Below are 16250 nucleotides of genomic sequence, written 5' to 3'. Positions count from 1 at the left end.
AACTCTTATGTATGCAGAAATGCGATTAGTGTCAAAGAAGAAACAGCATTCTCATAGGGCAACAATTCATCACTCAATTTTGGGAGCTCAAATATCTATGGATTGGATTAGAGCTTCTAATTTTGGGTACCTTTACATTCACGGAAAAGACGGGAAGAAAGTCCTGCAGGTGGAGATAAAAACTTTTGATGATCTGTTTGAAAAAATAATAATCGAGGACGGAATGTGGATTGTGGAAAGAAAGTGGAAGGGTGAATTGGACTATGGCTAGATTGATACCATCCTAAATCAGGGAAATGTTGTGTTTAACAAAGATGCAATGGAGGGCAGGCCTAATTATCCTTCTCTGTTTGTTTTTGTCAGTGGGGAGCATTCCATGATCCAGTGGTGGGTAATCATGTAGGGATTCAAAGGAGCAAGATGAAAGGTGAGGTGGCCATAAATACCAATGGATCAGCGGGTTATTGAGGTCTCAGAGGTGTGGGTAGGCTCAGATGGACTCTGCAAATTTACATGATGCTGGACAGCAGGGAGAAGCTATGGAAATTTATCTAGATTACAGTTTGTGAAGGAAATTGGGAATACTAGAAATTAGGGCAAGAAAATTAGGGGCTCAGTGTGATTAGAACAGTTAACAAAGCATTTAACTGTTAGCCTCATACTAATAGGTTATGAGAATCACCCATAGGAAGAAGAAAATAATGTCATTCTAGTATTGAAGAAAGTCAACAAAAAGCTCCTATAGAGTTCTTGCCATCTTGCATGCATAAAACATTCTGGACTTAAAATGAGACTGACAAAAGGTCTTCAAATGGGACAAAAGGAGGAAATATAAAGCTAAGAATGAGTTGGCCTGTGTGATGGAAATGATAGATATATTATGGTAGCAAAAGTCAAGACCTCTTTGGCTACAAGAACAGGACAAGAGCACTGAGTTCTTTCATAGTTTCGCCAATGATAATAAGTGTTTTAATTTTATGAACTTTTTGGAGGTTAGTATAATATTACTTTCAATAGTGGAGGTAAGGAGGGCATAAAGGGTTTCTATAGAAGTCTTTTCAAGTAGAGTACTTCTTTCACACCTAAAATGGTTGGATGTTGGTGGAGAGCTCAGATGGTAAGATATCAAGCAATTTTTGAGGAAGAGATTGTAAGGACCCTTGCAGACGCCAGGGAGTAAATGACGAGGACCTGATGACTTTTCTTTGGCTTTCTTTTAGCATCAGTGGGAATATATCAGGTGATGTGATGGCTATGTTCAAACAGTTTCATGGCATTGGAGAGTGTTGGTAGCTTTAATGCATCCTTCATTGCTTTTATCGTAAGAACGGTGGGGACAAGAATCTTATAGGCTCATCGGATTGGTGGGGAGTATTTTCAAATATTGGCCCAAGTACTTGCTAATAGACTGAAAAAAGTGACTGGAAAGTTATTAGCTAAACATCATGCTTTCATGGTGGGATGGGGCTTTTGTTGCAGATAAAGTGATGGGTGTGAGGTTGAAGGAAGAGACTCCAAAGGTGCGAATTGGACATCCAGAAATCTTATGATAAACTAGGGGACATCTAGAAAGCTTGCTCATTTTATATTTTGCAGATGTACTGCATATTCTGTGATGCAGTGGAGGATCAAATTCAAAACGTCACATGCAATGGTTGCCTTTGAAGCGGTCTTGAGCTTATAGGTGAATTTAGTAAAGACTGCTATATCCAAATGACGAGTTGTGGGGTGCTCTCTCTCTCTCTCTCTCACACACACACACACACAAAATAGTGTTTTGCATTAAATGGGAAGAGAGAGGGACACTTGAACCTTTTTGGGGGGGGGGGGGGTGGGTTTGAGTGCAATCTAGAGAAACTGAAAGATATGAGTGATGTCTGCTCTTCATTTTTGTATGATGAATCCCCAATTTCTTGTTGTAAAAACCTTATCTTGTGTTGATTTGGTGGATAGTATTCTTTTATGGCCAATCATTGATATGTTTATTCATTTCTCTGCCGGACTTGGGTGACTCTACCTTGGAGTCTGGTTTACACCCGTTATCTTTAAAAAAATGCTTAAATCGCATGATCATGGAGAGTGCCTTTTCTGATTGTTAGATTGTAACTGGTGGTAATAGAATTCCCTTGTTTGCAATCTCTCTTACTAAGTTAGTTTCTTGTTGCCACCAATTAGAATTAAAATATTGGCGTCTACTTTGTGTTCCCTAAAGTTGAAAGCTTGGCCTGTATTTTCAAGCCATGTTGTGAATTCGAAAAATATTTTCTCTTGGTTACTAAATTTAGAAAAAGTAACTGGCTAACTGCAGGGTTTTTTTAATGGGGAAAGGGGAGTACAAATTATCTTCTGACAGATCGAAGCAAAATTGCCTATACATTTTAACTTCTAAAGCTTCATTTTTAATTTGTTCCCATAAGTTTGATTCAGCTTTTACAAAGGGGAAGGGGAAAAAAGAAGACAAGACTTTATTATGGAAATCTCCTCCCCCCCCCCCCCCCCGGGGGCCGGGGGGGGGGGGGGGTGCCCTGGAAAAGGATTAATTTGGTTGCACGTTTGCTATTTGGATTTATCTCTAAGTTATTGCTTTTTACGTTTAATCCTTTGTAAGGCTCCCAAAACACGGATGCATGCTGGGAAGTCATCTAGATCGCCAGGTAATATTCCACAGCAGTCACAGAGTAGTCAGTGGGATAGCATCATCAAATTCTTGGATTCTCTTATGAGTCATTTGTGTGGAAATCAAGTAAGTGCTACATTGTCACCCTGCATCTACCACTGAATTTATTCTTTTGTAATTGCGTATATGTTTGCTCATTGAGTAATGGCTGCTTATCTTTGCATGATTCTGATGCCATACCACTTGTACAAGTTCTATTATGTGAGTTTGGCATGTTATTTTAGTATGTATCTCTATTATTCCGGATATTTAATGTGCTGTTTTCAGTTCAAACATTGCTAAATCAACTTCTATTGTATTAGAAATCGAGGAATCATGCTTGATGAAAGGATGTTGTCATATCTAGGAGCACCATAGTTGTGTAAAGATTAGATGACAATGTGTTCTGTAGTGCTGCAGGTTTTAATTCTTGAATACTCTTAGAGAAATGTTGCTCACAGCATTTATAGAATATTTTATGATTAATTTACACTCATAGTTTTACCTTTGAAGCCCAAAATGAAAAATGCACAAAATATCCAAAGTCTTCATAAATGTTTGGAACAATTTCAACTGCTAGTCTTCAATAGGTAGACTAATTTGGATTTCTTGACTTGGATGAATGAGAGCAATACAAAGTTTTCTTCCTTGAATTACTTAAGGGGATTGCTTCCCATTTAAAGGGGACTTATCATAATGTATTTACTTGTCTTTAAAAGTGTAGTCTGTGGATGCCATGTATTATGAAATTTATACTTTTTTTGTGAAATTTATACCTAGGGTTTTAGTGAATCTATTGAAAAAAAAAAATTGAATACTTTTTTTTTAGATTTTTTTTCAAATTTTAATATTTGTTAACTCAATTTGTGTAAAAATTTCCGCAAGTATTTTGGGACTTTTTCCCAAGCTGCTTTATGTACAAGTGGGGTTACTCTGGGTTCCATTGATGTGCGTAGCATAGGGTTTTATTAGTGTGCCTTGGTTAAGCCTATAAAAAGACTTGAAGTAGGCTGGATTATGGGTAATGAATTTTATGGTCAATGCATATTATAAAAGAAAATTTTTTAATAATCTCTTCAAGGTTACACTGAAGAGTCAATTCTCCAGTTATTGATATTGCTAATTATGTTAGTATAGATGCTCGTGTGTGTCTACGTGTTTGCTGTCAAACTTAACAGGGCTATTCCTGGATGGCTGAATGTTGGTGTCATGGTGCTGGTGTTTTACATTCATTCTCATTGTTGGAGTCTTTGCTAATTTCACCCTCATTCTTAAAATGATGATGGATTTTATAAAAATTTGTAGGTGGCAGAGAAGATGGTACAGTTCAATACTGCCTTTCATGGTGCATTTTATGGCTGTTATTAACAATAGCCATGTATAGGATCCTTTTTCCTTTTGGCACCAATTTCAGTATTTTCATATAGTCTTACCTAAGGATTATAATACAGTGTTAAAAATTGGATTCAAGTGAGACTGTGTTGTGTTCTATCTGCAAGCAAACTAGGAGTAGGTGTAAAATAGAAAATTTTAAATCTAGAGATGCAAACCCATCCAAACTTCTAGAAACTGATGATCAGTTGTGTTTATTTTGCATTGGAGCAAATTTAATTTTTGGCAATCCATATCAATTGTCAACTACTGTGTCACAAACCTGCTACTTTTAATAAAATTAACTGCATAAAAATGGGGTTTGGATGTTTCTTAAAATTTCATTCTTCATCATGTGCTTACTACTGAACAGACTTCAGAACATGATAATGTTTGACTTGGTTAGCATTAAGAAGTACTCTGTAGCAAGGAAACAGACAAGATTGATGTGTGGTGCAACGACCTTAAAACATGAAGTAAAAACATGATATGCTGTTACTGCTTATTTTGTCCCTGCCGGAATGGCCCTTGAGGCTAACTTTGTAACCATACAGACACAGATGTGCATGCGCACACATCTGTTTTGAATTTTCCATTTCTGGATTTGTGATCTGATATGTTCAAAATATTTCCTTATGGTAAGAATGTATTTTAATGTCATCTGTATATCGGTTATCTTCATTCCGCATTTGCATGTGTTGATAAACTTATGAAGCATACTGGCTATTTATTTTGTTTTTTTCTCCCTTGTTTTTTCTGTTTTTGTTTCTGACACAAATCATTTACAACTAGGTACCTTCATTTTTTATCCGTAAGCTCATTACCCAGGTTTTCTCTTTCATTAACATATCGCTTTTCAACAGGTGTGTAATTGTAAATTAAGCTGTTTCTCATTGCATCATTGTGTCTGAATGTTAAGTTGCGGTTAATTTACTATTTTTTCTTCTCAGTCTTCTACTGCGACGCGAATGCTGTACCTTTTCAAATGGAGAATATGTGAAGTCAGGTCTAACAGAACTGGAAAAATGGATAGTCAGTGCAAAAGAAGAGGTGAATAGATTTTTCTTGTAGTCTAGCAAGTGATTGTGATTCAGGTTGAATTTCATCTGATTTGTCTCAAACTCTAGTTTGCAGGAACTTCTTGGCATGAGTTAAATTATATCCGGCAAGCTGTTGGGTTTCTGGTATGCAATTTTGCCATTTGTTTTGAGATATTGATGCCGGAGACTGTAAAATCTCTATTTATAACTGCACTTCTCTTGCATTTAGGTGATACATCAGAAGAGGAAAAAGTCTCTGGAAGAGATCAGGCAGGATCTTTGTCCAGTATGTTTTTCATTTACTCTGCTGAAATGACATCACTGCTCCTACATCTGATTTTTCATCAACAATTGGAAGCTGACCATTTTTTAATTTGTTTTCTGCTATTGCAAAATTTGGACAGGCTTTGACCATTAGGCAAGTTTACCGAATAAGTACCATGTACTGGGATGACAAATACGGCACTCAGAGTGTCTCAAATGAGGCTAGTTGCCATTTCATTTCTTCACTATTTGGTGAGCTGTGATGTTAATGATGTGTCCTAAACTTTTGAGAAATGTTGTTTTGGCAGGTTGTTTCTCAGATGAGGGAGATTTTGAATAAGGATACTCAAAACCTGACTTCAAATTCATTCCTATTGGACGATGATTTGAGGTAAACTGCTTGCATCTGTGACATAATCCATTGGTATGAAATGATTCACACACCTTTTTGGGTAATGTGATTGTTACATTAATTAATCAGATCGTTTCATCTTTGGACAACTGTACACTTTGGAGTTGGTCTCTTATCGACTATTTGAACTGAAAATTTATCGCCATTATTGACTGTACCTTGACTCTAACCATTTGAGTTGGCCACTGCTCAATTCAGCCATTCCAACCTGTTTGTATTTTAGTGAACTTTCTGGGATTTGAGACTTCTATTTATGCAGCGAAGACTGTCACGTAGTGTCTGCCCAACTTATTTGATGTGATGTTAGTGTGGTAATTCACAGAAGGAAAATAACGCAGTTAGTCACAGCTTATCTTTGGCATAGCTGTGATTGTTGCTGAAACTTGCAGATTTCTGCAAATGTGTCTTTATATTCTCATTTTCTTTAGTGAATGTATTTTGTTTTAAATTTTTTCATTTCCTACTGCAGCATCCCCTTCTCTACTGAAGACATATACATGGCAATTCCTGCCATGGATCCGTCTGGTGTTGAACTTCCAAATTTATTGTCGGAACATCCTTCTGCCCAGTTTTTGGTCCAGCATGCTGTGTGACTTTCGAGAGGCGCCGGTTTGATTGGAACCCCAGCTTAACGTGAAGGAAGGGTGCATGCATTTCCAAGGTCAAAAGAGAGACCGACCATTTACATGTATATAACACAGGTCTCTATCAAATTATTAATGTAGGATATTTGTAGTCAGGGAAGAATGGTCATACTGCCCTCACTAGGGAACGTCTCCATTTTTGGTGGTGGTTTTCCAAGCAATTCATTGGGGCTCAATGAGTACGTGTAGGGTTGGTCCTCGGAAAAAAAATAGTAGTGTAAGGTTGGCAATGCCGTGATCGTATATAGAAATGGTAGTGGTTAAACATGAGTAAGGCCGACCCTATTTAAATTGAAGCTTTGTACATGATGATTCAGTCTATGAAGGATGCATTCATGTTGTATTCATTTCACTTCTGTTTGTTTTGTTCCCTGTGTACATTAGACATTCATTTATTTTGATGTAATTGGTATCTCATTCTTGCCCGACCTTGTTTCAAATTTGGTGGTTGTCTTTGGTTGCGAATATGAAGTTTAGTCAGGTTCAAACTTTTGAAAAGTGCCCCACTACGCCCATTTTTTATAATAACGCTCCTGATTTGTCCAGTCTTATGAATTCGTGTTGTATAGGTTTCATAATGCTGCAAGCTGTCTAGGGATGATATGGCAACTGCTTTACATATGCATTAAAGTTTAACTACATGCTCATTATAGCTGTATGCATTTTTCTCCTCCTCAACGGAGATCACTCTGTCAAAAGTATCTGTTTTGTATGTAGCAGTTGATTCATAAAACGTGATTTTTAAACCCTTGTGAATTTAGTATTTGGGAATATATTTCATACTATACTTTTTAAGATTCAAAATTCAAATTTAGGATCAAAATTAACAAATGTAAATGTTGATTTGGACTTTGTATTGTATTTTATCTAAATTTTTACAAAATTAAATTCAAGATTTAGACTAACAGTCCGATTTGTTTGGTTAATTTAACCATTTTTGAATATAAAAACAAGAAGTGACAGGTTTACGGTAGCATAATGACTGGTGTCAGAACTTTGCGTGTAATTTTACCGAAGCAAGCTATTCTCTTCTGATGTATGGGTGAACTTTTTCCAGATTCTACGGAAGGCATGAAGTAGGAGGAGATCGAATGGTTGATTTCTTATTAGATTATCAGATGCCCATAAGAAAGCTATCTACAAAACCATCTCTGCTTTTTTTTCTTTTTTCTTTTTTCTTTTTTTTTAAGGAAAGTAGTATAAACCTCGTACTACTTTCCCTTTTCCACCACCAAACTCCTCTTCGCCGGTGCCATCACAAAGCACCCACAACTCACAACTGCTTTCTGAAAACACAGAACTTTGTCATTGACAACGTACAAAAATTACTTAAAAAAAATAAAAAACACAAGGTGAGGTTTAGATTAGTGGTGTGGCAAACTTATTCCTGGGCTGATGCCTGATCATGAAACTTGGCACCACCAGGAGAGCTAGCCCTAACCATCTGATGATCAAATCACCATGAAAGCCCACCATCAGTTTTGTTCAAGTTAGCCTCTTACTATGGTCGGCTGTGTCACCAACGGGCGAAGGAGATGTATTGGAAACAGCTGCGGCGGCGGCACATTGCTGCAGATCAGCCAAGGAGAAGGATCTCCATGAAGTAAAATTTCCCCTCGGCGACGAGGGAGACGAGTTGTTCTGAAGCAGGGCTGGCTTGATGTGGGGGTGGAGGGGCGGGCGCCGCGGGGGCGACCTCGAGCTAGAGTTAGAGTTCGGACTGGAGTCATCGGTGGTGGTGCAGCTGTTGGAGCTGTCGGAGCTGCTCATGGCCACGGCCAGAGCCAGTGTGCTTCGGCTGGAATGGAGGGGTCTCTTTGAAATGCCTCCCCCATTGCTCCTGAGTGGGAAATTTCGGTTCTTGTCCCACACTTGACTGTATGCAAGTAGGTTTCTGCGCTTCCTGGTGTAGGCATTCTCTGGCTTTGCAATGTCTTTGATGTTGGAAGAAGATGAAGCTGCTTCTGCTAAGCTTGCGAAGGATTTCGATTTGCCACTGTAGAACCTGGAGATGCCTCTCCTGTACCCATTCATCCAAAACAACCCATCAGAAAAACAATTGATGATGCATCTAAATAGACAAAATACTCTCTTATCTCTCTCCCTCACCAACCCCAATTACTCCAATTCATGTTTGATCCCTTCAGAAATGGAACCCTGAATTTTGAATTGGTGCCTCGCACTTAATAGTTGTTGGAGTTCATTTCCTTCCTTTTTGGATGGAACCTCATGAACCCATCTCAATTTATTCACTGTAGCAATCAATACTAGCCTCATCCCGCCATGAATCCTTCCATGTTTATCAAAACAAAAACAAATGCCCTCTCTAGATATTTATGTTCTAATTCCAAAAAAATAGGGACGAAATAAGAAACAGAAGATCAAAACCAAGTTGACAAATTTTCAAAACTGATCCTTCATCCCAAGATGTTCGGAAAATCAAAAAGCAAAGAATGCGCCAGAATTCCACAAATTCTCAAATAATTCCGAAAAAGAACTACTACAAAAATGAACTAAAAAGCAACCGCAAATTTCTCATTGAATTGATGATCATTTTCTGAAGTAGAATTCAGAAGTGAAAATGTGTGTGTGTGTTTTTGGGGGGGGGTGTGTGAGAGAGAGAGAGAGAGAGGAAACCAACCTGATAGGCAAAACCTCCTCCAAAGCATCCAAAGCATCTAAGGGCCCTTTATACGAGCTCTGAACTTCAATACTCTCGCGGGAATCCTCGCCATCCGAGCACAGATCATCGCTGTTCTTCCCGATTGACGACGACGAACTGCACGAGTCCTCCAGTCCCCCCTCCTCCCCTGATCTCTCCTCAACCTTCCCGCTCACGTCGCTCGCCAGCACCCTCTGTTCTCCGGCCAAGATCTCCGGCGACTCAAACATATTCATGCACGCCATTCCTCTCATGTACCCAGATCCCTCAAACCTCCTCTCTCCACCCCTATCCAGCGCAATCGACATATTTCGATCGAAATCCCCAAACCCACCTCCCAAAATAATTCCAAAAAAAGAAAAAGCAAATTCCACTTCTGCAACTCCGAGAACGAACTAAAGAAATTTGGAGTCGGGCGTAAATGAAGAAATTGTGTTCGTCAGGATAAGAAGATCGGACGGACTACCGTTACGCTGGCCATGGATGAGATCTCTGAGACACCCGATGTGTGCAGAGGAGACATCATATCACGAAGGATAATTATTGATGATTGGCTTAAATTTTTTTGATGGGGAAATTTAAGGACAAGAACAAGAGGAGAATATTTTATTTGAAATTTAATAATTAATTAAAAGGGGAAGGAAAGTCTTATCCTCAACCTTCGCCCACTGCAGATAAACAAATATGAAAAAAAAAAAAGAGGAGGCATTGATATTTATGAAGGAAGCTCGGGCAATCTTATCCCCTGCATCGGGCTCCGCACGACCCAAATGCCATCGGGGCATTATCCGCCGTCCGATTGCATGACGGGGATTGATCAACCCATCTCTGACCGGTCCGATGTTCTATCTGATTGCTTTGCCCTTGCCGAGCTGACGGCTGGGATGAGCACACGTGGACGGGTAGAATGGGGGGATGACGTGGAAATGACGAAGGTTGTCTGGTCTGGTAAAATGGGTGAAGCTTATCCAATGCAGTTGGGTCTACTTTCGAGGTGGGCCCACCACGTAGCCCTTAATATTGATAAGATCTTTGTCCTTTGCTTCTCTCTCTCTCTCTCTCTCCCATGATGATGATGGTGGATGGGTATGTATGGATGCATGTATGTATGTATGGATGATGATGCCGTGCTGGCATTGGGTTGTGCACCTCAGGAGTCAAGGACAGGTCAGCTCGGCTAGGCTGGCTCTGAAATACTTTGACCAGTGTTTGGGTATAGGTTCAAAGTTCAAACCAGGTTGCTTCTTCTTCTTCGTCTTACAGATAAGGATCCACATGATCGCCACGCTGGCCTCCCAACATCTATTTAAAGAGCTTTTCCTTTTTTATCTTATTATCCGCCACTAATGATTTGTTGAAAAATTCAACATTTGTGTTTTTCTATATTTTGTTGTTCTCTTTATTATCCTCCGCATACGGACCCCTTTTGTTTAGATTCAAAATATAATTTATTTAATATTTTAATTTATAAAAAATATATCATGATCTGCGATATTGGGACTTGGGACTTGCACCGACTTATACTTCACGATATCAATTATTAATTAGAGTATTCCTAATTTTATTGCCGACTTATATATGATTTTGAAATATTTTCTGCATTCTCGGGGTAGTAGTAACTTGCAAGTATACAGAAAGTATATATCGCTTCTTTATAATAATAATAATAATAGTAGTCATAATAACTTTTTTTTATCTTAAGAAACCATCCGTCATTTATCAATCTTAACTAAATGAAAAATTCATAATGTCACGAGGTCATTACCATAACGACTCACATGCCATTTTACCTTGTCTAGTGGCTGAACAACATTACTCGAAGCAATTTCATTGTTTCCATTTGTGGGAATAATTTCAAAACTAATAAAGCAAATGGCCTAGGCGTATTAAAAGTAGGTGTATGATATTTTCACTTAGTTCCATTTTTAAAGACAACAATATGAAAATTCATTTTTGGATCATTAGCCAAACTTGTACAGTTTTCTTTCAGCTTCCAAAAATTGAGTTGGAGATTTAAAGAAAACGGGTATGAGAAGAAACTAAATTACTTAATATATTACCTGTTGCGCAATCCATTTTGGTTTCATGTTTTTTTTTTATGTAGTTTTAATTTATTTCATATAGTTTTCAATTGTTATGTATGTGGTTGTATTAAACATTATTGAATTAGTTCATTTATAAGTGTTTGTAATTGATAAAGATATATAAAATTTAAAGAATTAATGAAACCCATAACCAAAATTCTACTTTAGTTATTAATTGTTGTTTTAATTAAATTTCCTATAATTGTATATTAGTTTCGCATTAATATTTCTTATTTAATATTTTAGATTTCATGTACAAATTTGGTGTACTTTAAATAGTACCATGTGTTGAGCTTTAAAGCTTATGGTCCTTCTACTCCTCAATCTCCGTAATATTTCAATATGCAAAAGGAAAAAGAGAAATATTCACACTTCATTATTAAGATAATATTAGCATTTCTTAATTTATAGTTCAAACTTATCATCATTAATTTTTTTTTTCTTTTTTGATGACGTGGGAACTTCAATCACCGATGAACCCTTTGGACCCTACACTGCAGCACCAAGCTCACGAGGGTTAAAATGTTGTCACCCGCCCATTGACGCACTCCTAATAATTCACCGTGCAATCCACAAGTGGGGAATCGAATTCGTGACCTTAAAGTCGCCAAAGTCAAAAGTCTGCCCTTACCACTTGAGCAAAAAAAACATATCAATTAATATTAAAAAATTCTTGCTCTCCTAATTTTACTAGTCCATTTTTGTTGGTGTTCCATCTAAAAGACATTATAGAAATCTCTCAACTAACCTAAGTTTCCTTTTTAAAAATCTTCATTAATAAATGGTATTATTTACTTGATTTTACGTTTAATAAAGTTGTTGCTATTTTGCTTTGGCTTTATGTACTTGGTTGCAATTACTTGTCATCATAAGGATTGGAAATGTAATTTGCATGCATTTGCGTATTGCCATGATCATATGCTTAAATAAGGTTAATTTTGTATATTGAGAAGTACAATTGTTATAAATGAGTTGAGTCTAGCCTAGCTTTGCTTACTCAAGCTTGTTCATTAAAATTTTAGCCGACTTAAGATTGAACTTTAATATATTGGCTCAAGTCTATTTATTATACAAATGTATGAGCTCATTAGCCCTAAATGAGTCGAGCTACCAAGATGCTCACTAACAATTTGAGTCTTTTGGAATCTCTCATTTTAAGAGACAAGAGATTTAGTTATGCAAAAAGGTAAAAAAGGGTTCTCATTAATACTACCTTAGAGTTTTTTTGCCTCACAAAATTAGGTTATTAGCCATAAGCATTAGCCTTATTATTAAACTAAGGTTGTGGAGTTTGAGTTAAATAATTGTATGCTCAAATAATCCGTACTTTTAAGGTCACTGCAGTCTATGAAGTCTACTTTGACCTTAGTAAATTAGTCAATAAATGATTTTAATTCAAGTAAATTTATCAAGTCTAAATTAAACCTATATTGAGGTTCTCACGAGGTGAAATGCGAGTAGAATCCATTCATGTTCAGGCTCGACTTGTTTATTAAATAAGTTGCAAAATTGGGTTTGAAAATCGCTCATTGGCATAATGAACGAGCTTTTCCCAAGTCAAGCTTTCGAGCTGCTTGTGAGCGACTTAGTTCGTTTGCAACCCTATTGTGAAGTATTCAAACCTAGATTTCCTTTGGAACTAGATAGTCTCATATGTGTTCACGAACATTTACCATCCCGAGGGCAAAATGTTTTGTCTTGAAGATCTTAATTCCAAAGTCCAACAAAGAAGACTTTTATTCATGAATAATTTGGGCAATATTTTGTCATTCTCATATAGAACAAAACTGCATGTTCTACTCTTGATAATTAGCCACCACCAACTTATTGATTACAATTTTTTTTTTTAGTTCGTTTGAACCTCAAAGTGCATTCATTTGATTTACGTGACAAAATATAGTGTTGGTGTGCGTCCAAACTCACATCGCCTCTGTGAGTAGTTTCAAAGCCAGTATAAGATCCTCTTAGATCTCTCTCCTTAATACCTAGATTTTGAGGATGAACTCTCTAACTTGTATTCAAATCTAGGCCTTAGGCTGCTTGACTCCTCAGTAGGTTGGACTCCTCCTCATCTCATTTCCCCCAATGGGCTCAAGGGGGACTGTTGGTGTGCGTCTAGTCCCACATCACCTCTGTGAGTAGTTTCAAAGCCAGTATAAGATCCTTTTAGCTCTATCTCCTTTACACCTAAGTTTTGAGGATGAGTGCTCTAACTGACAGATCAACTGATCACATTAATTGCATGCAAATTCTTTCACATCTATTCAAAGTTTGAACTTCAAACCTCAAACATGAAGGATCTACATTTAACAATTAGAATGTCCCACAGCAAATACTTATTCCACACACTCTTATCTAACAGATTTGTACCTAAAGATACATTTGCTTTGCTTTATCAGTATGTATGAGACTTGTCACGACCTGTTTATTTTTCACATATTTTTTTTTATAATAATATCATTATAAAATCAATACCACACATCTCACATTCCAGCTCATCAGGTCACAATCCACCTAGACTTGTGGGTACCAGGAATACATCAGAACATACAGCAGAAGCCTAAGTAGCAGAAAATATACAATCATATACATACCATCATAACATGCATTACAATGCCAGAGTTACTACAATCCCTATATCTCAGTATATACATCCCAAAATTCATATCTAGGGACATTCCCCACAAAATCTAACTATCCCTACAAAAACTTACCCTTCAAAAAGAGCAACAACTGCTCTAGATCAGCGGGGCTTTTCCCGCTCTCTTATCAGGAGCTCCTGAAAAGTTAATAAGATTTAGGGGTGAGACACCTCTCAATAAGGGAAATAAACTAATACTAGTGTGTGGCAACATGAGTATTCTGTGTTCAAAATATATCATACATAGCATGTTTAGTACTATTTATCAAATATGGGAAAACATACATATACCATCAAAACATGGCAGAACATACTGCATTTTTCATAATCATATTTTCATCTCATTTAATAATAATAACATAAAAACATTCCTGGTAGGTTAGCTGGCTGTTGTCATGTATTACCCCCACATGACTGGGTTGTGTGGCCCGAAGGCGGGACCTGAAAATGGTTGGCCGACCACTGTCAAGTCAAACAGTAGTCTGTAGGTCTGATGGGTCTGCCAGACCTGGTCCGTACACCAGGGGCGATCAACACACTTCTTATAAACCACATCGACCATCTAATCTCACACCACTCCGTACAGTGGTGTTAACACAAATATCATGATCACGAAGACCATGGACACATAGCAACAGTACCGTGCAAGTGTTAGCCTAGACCAAGCCAACCAGGTTCTAATACTATATAACATATGTTAAAACTGTGATACAGGGATATCTCATATCGTTAATTAACAGATTAATCATATCATTTTGCATATATACATATATCATGAAAATCATCGGCTTGTAAGCCGGTATTACATATTTTATCATAGTATGGCCCGTACGCTGGCAATCACATCATAGCACAGCCCGTATGCTAGCAAATCACAACATAGCACGGCCCGTACACCGAAAAATCATATCCACATAGCATGGCCCGTACGCCAACAAATCATATCCACATAGCACGGCCCGTACACTGGCAAATCATATCCACATAGCACGACCCGTACGCCAGCAAATCATATAAAAATCTCGACCCGTAGGCCGATTTTTTATCATAAAAATTCATATCATTCACATTTCTAGAAACAATATCTCATACATTTTATACTCATGCCACACAAACAGATTTTTACATATTCAATCATACGATTAACTTCACAGTATTTTGCAAATATAAAACACACACACACACACACACACACACACAAATATATATATATATATATATATATATATACATTTTTCGCAAATCAAATGCTAAATATATATACATACATTTTCTCAAAACAAAACTAGTTTAGTTTATCCCCTTACCTGATTCCTGCAAAGCCCCTAAGAAAATCTTTCCTGCACCCGCAGGGTTCCCAACTCAACAACCTTGGAAACAAAAACTCGTAGAATTAAAGTTCAGTATTTTCGTACGTACAACATTTTCTATAACTACCATAAAGTCAAATTTAGTTTAGAAAATCTTACCTCAACTTAGGGATGATTCCCAATGTTCCCAACTAACACCCTTGAAAATGAAAATTCTCAGTATTAAAGTTCAGTATTTTTACACATATATCACTTTCTTCAACTGTCAAAAATCCAAATATTAAGTATAAAATCTTACATTAGATTTGGGATAAAATCCAACTTCGTTTCCCTGACGATCCGCTCCGGCAGACTTGTAAAGAATTTCGTCAGGAGCGCCGTGGTGGCTTCGATTTGTCGATCTGGCGTCAAACTAGCGAGAGAGAGAGAGAGAGAGAGAGAGAGAGAGAGAGAGAGAGAGAGAGAGAACACACCAATATCAAAGCAAGCTTCCTGGAGAAGCTTGCACAATTTTATATATATATATATAATATCATATTAACTTACTAATTAAAGTAAAGCTTCTTGAAGAACCTTGTATACTTTATATATATATATACCTTTAACTTATATATATTACATATATATCATAATAACTTACTTATATTTATATATATATATATATTTCCTTATCATACTATTCATTTTACTTGTTAATTTAATTATTTTATTTTATTTTATTTTATTATTTTATTATTTTTTAAAATTTTATTTTTCCCGGTTACTACAAGACTAGCTAGACTAGACTAAATAATATTTGACTAAACTAATTATGAAGTTTTTGAGTCCCCATATTTGGATTGTCATCTATAAAAAACATACTAATCTTTAAGATCAAATTACACTTAATAAAATAATAATAAAACCAAAATGGAGAAGAAAAAAAAACCCTTTTATTATTCAATCACTACTAAACCATAGGGAGGGACCAACTGGCCTTACACCATATAACTATAGCCACCATTCGTCAAGCAAATGACACATGGAAAGGGTTGCTGCTCTTATGCCCTCTAATACTTGCAAGCACACGTACACAAGTTCTTCCTCGCTCTCTCTCTCTCTCTCTCTCTCTCTAACATGCAATAGGGGGCTGAATATAAAAAAAGAGTGGATCTACACACACATAT

At 37.0% G+C, this 16250-nt stretch overlaps 2 protein-coding genes across 2 annotated transcripts in view; one reads left to right on the top strand and one right to left on the bottom strand.

Moving 5' to 3' along the window:
- Positions 1–6812, top strand: part of LOC131150812 (myosin-15) — an 81791-nt gene extending 74979 nt beyond the window's left edge. Inside the window, exons 31-38 of the mRNA XM_058101789.1 lie at positions 2609–2743; positions 4820–4890; positions 4978–5077; positions 5155–5211; positions 5297–5353; positions 5472–5552; positions 5640–5722; positions 6213–6812. Coding sequence (XP_057957772.1) covers positions 2609–2743; positions 4820–4890; positions 4978–5077; positions 5155–5211; positions 5297–5353; positions 5472–5552; positions 5640–5722; positions 6213–6336 — 708 coding nt within the window. The 3' untranslated portion in view covers positions 6337–6812. The remainder of the gene's footprint in view (positions 1–2608; positions 2744–4819; positions 4891–4977; positions 5078–5154; positions 5212–5296; positions 5354–5471; positions 5553–5639; positions 5723–6212) is intronic.
- Positions 6813–7464: 652 nt separating this feature from the next.
- Positions 7465–10033, bottom strand: LOC131150811 (protein OXIDATIVE STRESS 3 LIKE 1). The gene is made up of 2 exons (XM_058101788.1): positions 9029–10033; positions 7465–8407 (listed from the first exon to the last, which is right to left on the bottom strand). Exons 1-2 carry the CDS (start codon positions 9355–9357, stop codon positions 7873–7875), a joined length of 864 nt encoding a protein of 287 aa, XP_057957771.1. The 5' UTR covers positions 9358–10033; the 3' UTR covers positions 7465–7872.
- Positions 10034–16250: the final 6217 nt, after the last annotated feature.

This window comes from Malania oleifera, chromosome 3 (assembly GCF_029873635.1).
Source record: "Malania oleifera isolate guangnan ecotype guangnan chromosome 3, ASM2987363v1, whole genome shotgun sequence".
Taxonomy (NCBI): domain Eukaryota; kingdom Viridiplantae; phylum Streptophyta; class Magnoliopsida; order Santalales; family Ximeniaceae; genus Malania; species Malania oleifera.
The sequence above is the reverse complement of the archived record's forward strand: the minus strand, read 5'-3'. Positions and strand labels throughout refer to the sequence as shown.